The sequence below is a fragment of the Oryza brachyantha genome, chromosome 1 (assembly GCF_000231095.2).
Source record: "Oryza brachyantha chromosome 1, ObraRS2, whole genome shotgun sequence".
Classification (NCBI taxonomy): Eukaryota; Viridiplantae; Streptophyta; class Magnoliopsida; order Poales; family Poaceae; genus Oryza; species Oryza brachyantha.
Genome location: NC_023163.2, coordinates 23,445,780 through 23,450,713, shown reverse-complemented (window position 1 = coordinate 23,450,713; position 4,934 = coordinate 23,445,780). Strand labels below are relative to the sequence as shown.

The 4,934-nt window shown below is 52.4% G+C and overlaps 2 protein-coding genes across 2 annotated transcripts; both read left to right on the top strand.

The window, feature by feature from the left end:
- The first annotated feature begins 612 nt into the window (after nucleotides 1–612).
- LOC102707457 (probable 3-hydroxyisobutyrate dehydrogenase-like 1, mitochondrial) lies at nucleotides 613–1,967 on the top strand. The gene has a single exon (XM_040526614.1). The coding sequence runs from the start codon at nucleotides 665–667 to the stop codon at nucleotides 1,700–1,702; it is 1,038 nt and encodes a 345-aa protein (XP_040382548.1). The 5' UTR covers nucleotides 613–664; the 3' UTR covers nucleotides 1,703–1,967.
- A 1,268-nt stretch (nucleotides 1,968–3,235) lies between these two features.
- Nucleotides 3,236–4,934, top strand: LOC102710067 (uncharacterized tRNA/rRNA methyltransferase slr0955). The gene has a single exon (XM_040520184.1). The coding sequence runs from the start codon at nucleotides 3,367–3,369 to the stop codon at nucleotides 4,891–4,893; it is 1,527 nt and encodes a 508-aa protein (XP_040376118.1). The 5' UTR covers nucleotides 3,236–3,366; the 3' UTR covers nucleotides 4,894–4,934.

Sequence of the window (4,934 nt, the reverse complement as noted above, 5' to 3'; positions counted from 1 at the left end):
TCGTCGACGAGGATCCGGACGACGAAGAAGCTAAGACGACATCTGCCGAGCCAACACCTGCTGACACCTGTAGATGGGTGCAGCGTGCGACTGCGGCCGAGACGACGTGCGCCGTACGGCCAGCCCTAGCCGCCGCCGCCACCGCCCGTGCCGACTCCAGCCAGCGCCACCGCTCGTTCCTAGCTCGCCAAGCCCCAGCCCGTCCAGGTGCCACCGCCGCGCGCCCAGCTGCCCCCATGCGAAGTGAGGAAGAAGAGAGAGAGGAGAGCATTGGAGAGAAGAAAGAGAAAGAAAAAAAAACTAGCTACTGACACGTGAGACCATCTTATGCCACGTCAACGAAATCGGTAAATAATTTAAGTTAATACTGCCAAGAGACTTTTTTAAACGGTTTATACGAGTTTAGAGATTCACATTTTTGGTTTTAGAATTAAGGGACCTTAAATAGACTCGACGTTAAGTCAAGTGATCTCCGATGAACTTATTCTCATTGCAACGGTCCGACGAACTGTGCAGCCCTCCAAATCTTTTCATACTTTTGCTGGCCCACTGCCTGGCTGCGGTTTACCACCTCACACGAGGCTCCCTTATCGACACCAGAGGGCATTTGGGACAATTCATCTGCACACGGAGACAAATCATTCAGCTGTCACTACGCCCCCAAATGCTCGCCAGCATCTCTCGATCCCTCGCTCGCCGTCGCCCGCCCCTTCAGCTTTCCGCCGTCGCTGCCGCAGCAGCAGCATCAGCCATGTCGTCGTCCGCCGCCGGCGCGAACGCCCCCGACCGTCCGATCTCTCCGGACGCCACCCGCGTCGCCTGGGTGGGGACGGGCGTCATGGGCCAATCCATGGCCGGCCACCTCCTCGCCGCCGGCTACGCGCTCACCGTCTACAACCGCACGCCCTCCAAGGCCGAGGGACTCGTATCCCGGGGCGCCACCCTTGTGGAAAGCCCGCGCGCGGCCGCCGCCGCAGCCGATGTCATCTTCCTCATGGTCGGCTTCCCGTCCGATGTCCGCTCCACCTCCCTCGATCCCTCCACCGGCGCCCTCGCCGGCCTCGCCCCTGGCGGCGTGCTCGTCGACATGACCACCTCCGACCCCACCCTCGCCGCGGAGATCGCTGAGGCCGCGGCCGCCGCAGGGTGCGCAGCCGTCGACGCCCCCGTCTCCGGCGGCGACCGCGGGGCCCGCAACGCGACGCTCTCCATCTTCGCCGGCGGCGACGCGGCCGTGGTCGCCCGCCTCGCGCCCCTGTTCAAGCTGATGGGCAACGCGCTCTACATGGGCGGGCCGGGCGCCGGGCAGCGCGCGAAGCTGGGCAACCAGATCGCCATCGCGTCCACCATGGTCGGCCTGGTGGAGGGCATGGTGTACGCGCACAAGGCCGGGCTGGACGTGGCCAAGTGGCTGGAGGCCATCTCCACGGGCGCGGCGGGGTCCAAGTCGCTGGACCTGTACGGGAAGCGGATGCTGGAGCGAGACATGGCGGCCGGGTTCTACGTGCGCCACTTCGTCAAGGACCTCGGAATCTGCCTGTCGGAGTGCCAGGCCATGGGGCTGGCGCTGCCGGGGCTGGCGCTCGCGCACCAGCTCTACGTGTCGCTGCTCGCGCACGGCGAGGGCGGCCTCGGGACGCAGGCGCTCATCCTGGCCATCGAGCGGCTCAACAACACCTGCCTTGACAAGAAACCGGAGTGAGCTCGCCTTCTCGGCGGTGTTCTCAGTTGTTCGACCGTGTAATGTAAATGGTGCGCACTGCTCCCATTGTTCAGGGTTGGATGCTTGCTTCGCCCTATCTGTTTACAGTACACTGGTTAAAAGATTCAGATCAATAAGAAGCAAACCCGGTGTTTCAGGCCTGAATTTCGTAGGATTTTCACGGAAAACAGTTCAATTTGTGAAATTACTTTAAAAAAAATCAAATGTCCGCCTCACTGTCGGTATTAGCACACGTAGCTTATTCTTGTCGGACTATTTATAAATGATATATTTATAAATAAAAATAATTTATGAATATATACGTATTTTAGCGATATAAAAACCATGGTTATAAAATAAACTATGAAAAAAACCTCAAAATCAACTCTCAATTTTAGTTCAATAATTTAAATTTTAGCTTATAAACATAAGCAAAAACTAAAAAATGGGAGCATGGTAAGTTTGTACTAGTTATGATTGGTCGAGAAAGTCACCGTCGTCTAGCTTTACGCTGCACCAGTTTTTGACTAGGGATGGTAATGGGTCAAGTTTTGTGCGGGTAGAGCAATTACCCGTCCACCAACTTAAACGCTACGGGTAGAATTTTCTATCCGTACCCATACACGCGGGTAAAATTTGATACCCGTACCCGTCAGGTATCGGGCGGGTCTCGGGTACTCGTTGGGTCTAACATTTCACATATCAAAAACACATCAAAATAGCCATTCCAACATAACAACAAACTAAATATACTACTTATAATATAATATTATAATATTATATTATAATATAATATTATAATATTATATTATAATATAATATTGATCACACATGAAAAGTTTAACAAATACAACATATTGCTCATAATACATAAGTCATATCAAAGTTTTTAGCTAAAAAAGAGTACATCACAAATACTATTACATGAATAACATAATAAGTTTTTAGACAAAATTCAATATGTAGGCTACGTTCGGGTACCCGACGGGTTACCCGCGGGTGAGAAAAATACCCGTACCCATACCTGTGTCAATTCAGGTCGGGTACGGGTACTACCTAAGGGTAAAAAATTATACCCGTACCCGTCGGGTCGGGTACCTGGTACCCGTACCCAAATTACATCCCTATTTTTGACCCGAGCAGTAGCACTGTTTTTAAGGTTTCTCTAGTGTGGCCACCGTCGTCGTTTTGCCGTGCGCCGTTCCACATGAGAGGAAGAAGAAGATAATTAATTGGAAAGTTTTGGGGAGTTCCTCAAATTCTTGCAAGGATAAATTATGTTTAGTTTTCATTGGTCTAAAATTTTAAATAGAAATCAATCGGTTCATCAGTTGTGTGAGTTTGAAATTTTGATCTTAGGCTGAACGCTTTTTAAATTGGGATTTATTGGTCCATATTTAGGTCAGGTGACCTAAATGAAGTTTGTGGCTAGCGTTGTTATCTTCCTAACACCGTTGGTTTAGCATGTTTTGACAAAAAAAAAAGAAGATAAATTCGTCCCATTTGCTACAGACCTCATCGGCTCATCTCGAGGTCCCAAGCCTCAACGCATCGTGGACTCGTCGTCCTCGGCGTCGCAGCTTTTCGTCAATCGGGTGCCGCGCGCCGCCCAAAACCCCCAGGACACCAGCCTCATCCAAAACCCTACTCCCCCGCCCCACGCCATGCTTCATTCCGGCCTCGCCAAGTCCCAACCTCTCCCGCTCCTCGCGGCGGCGTCTTCGCCGCGGCGCACCTTCCTCGCCGGCCTTCTCCGCGTAGCGTGCTTCTCCAGGCCTGCGGCCTCCTCACCCGCGTTTCATCCGGTTACCACCGTCCCCACCCGTGCGAGCATCAGAGCGGCGGCTACCCCGGCCGGTCCCTCGCGGCTGGGGCTGGGAGGTAGGGTTTCGTTCTCCTCCGCACCGGATGGTGCCGCATCGGTCGACGGCGGGAGCTCGCTCCCTTGGCTCACCGCCGCTAGTCGCGATAGTGGGGTCCCCGCGCCGAGGTCTAGTACCAGCCGCTCCTCCTCGTGGGAGACCTCCGCCGATAAGTACTTCTCCAGAGGCGACCAAAGCGCGCGAGGCGAGGTATTGACGGATCGGGTTTCGGGCGCGGAGGTAATTAGAGAAGAAGAGGGCAATGACTCGATTGACAATCCGAAGTGGGGCAGGATCAAGGACAAGTATCGGCGGATGGTACCGAGGGATAGAGGGTCTCGTGGTGAGAGATTTAGAGGGGAGAGATTTGACAAGCCAGAGGTTAGGCAGTGGAGCAGGCAGGAGAACTGGGGGAGGAAGACATGGAAGGAGGCAGGGGAATCGACAGTACCAAAGATGATTGGGCAGGGGGTTTATGGGGTTGGCCCAGTCCTTGCAGCACTCATGGCTGGGAGGAGGGAGTTCTACGCGATGTATATGCAGGAAGGGATGAATTTGAGTGGGAGCAACAAGAAGAAGAAGGACAAGAAGGCGATCGAGAAAGTGTTGCAACTGGCAGAGAGTATTGGGCTGAAAATTATCGAAGCATCAAAGCATGATCTTAACATGGTGGTGGATAACCGTCCACACCAGGGCCTTGTACTTGATGCATCACCCTTGGAAATGGTGAACACTAAAGAGTTGGAGCCAGTCAAGGTGGACGGTGGAAAGGCCCCTGTATGGATAGCTTTGGATGAGGTTATGGATCCTCAGAACCTAGGAGCCATAATTAGATCTGCCTACTTCTTTGGCGCGGAAGGTGTTGTGTTATGTGCTAAGAACTCTGCTCCACTAAGTGGAGTAGTGAGCAAAGCTAGTGCAGGCTCACTTGAGTTGATTGAGCTGCTCTCTTGCAGGAACATGATGCAATTCTTGTCTTCATCGGCTGAAAATGGGTGGCGAGTTCTTGGTGGTACTGTTGCTCCTAAAGCTGTACCTCTAACTGAAGTTGTGCCAGGAGAACCAACAATCCTTGTGTTGGGTAGTGAAGGCACTGGTTTGAGGCCCCTGGTTGAGCGATCTTGCACACATTTGGTCAGAATTCCGGGTAATGTTGATGGATCTTTTGTAGGAGCAGATACAGAGACAGATGGAGGGGAAGAAGGTGATAATTATTCAGGAAATCAAGATATGAAATCATTCCTTGCAGTAGAGAGCTTGAATGTAAGTGTTGCAGCAGGAGTTTTGCTATATCATCTCACTGGAGCAAATGCTTCCGATGTCTCTTGATTCATCCATCTATATCGTAATTATTTATGTTAGTTCTCTTT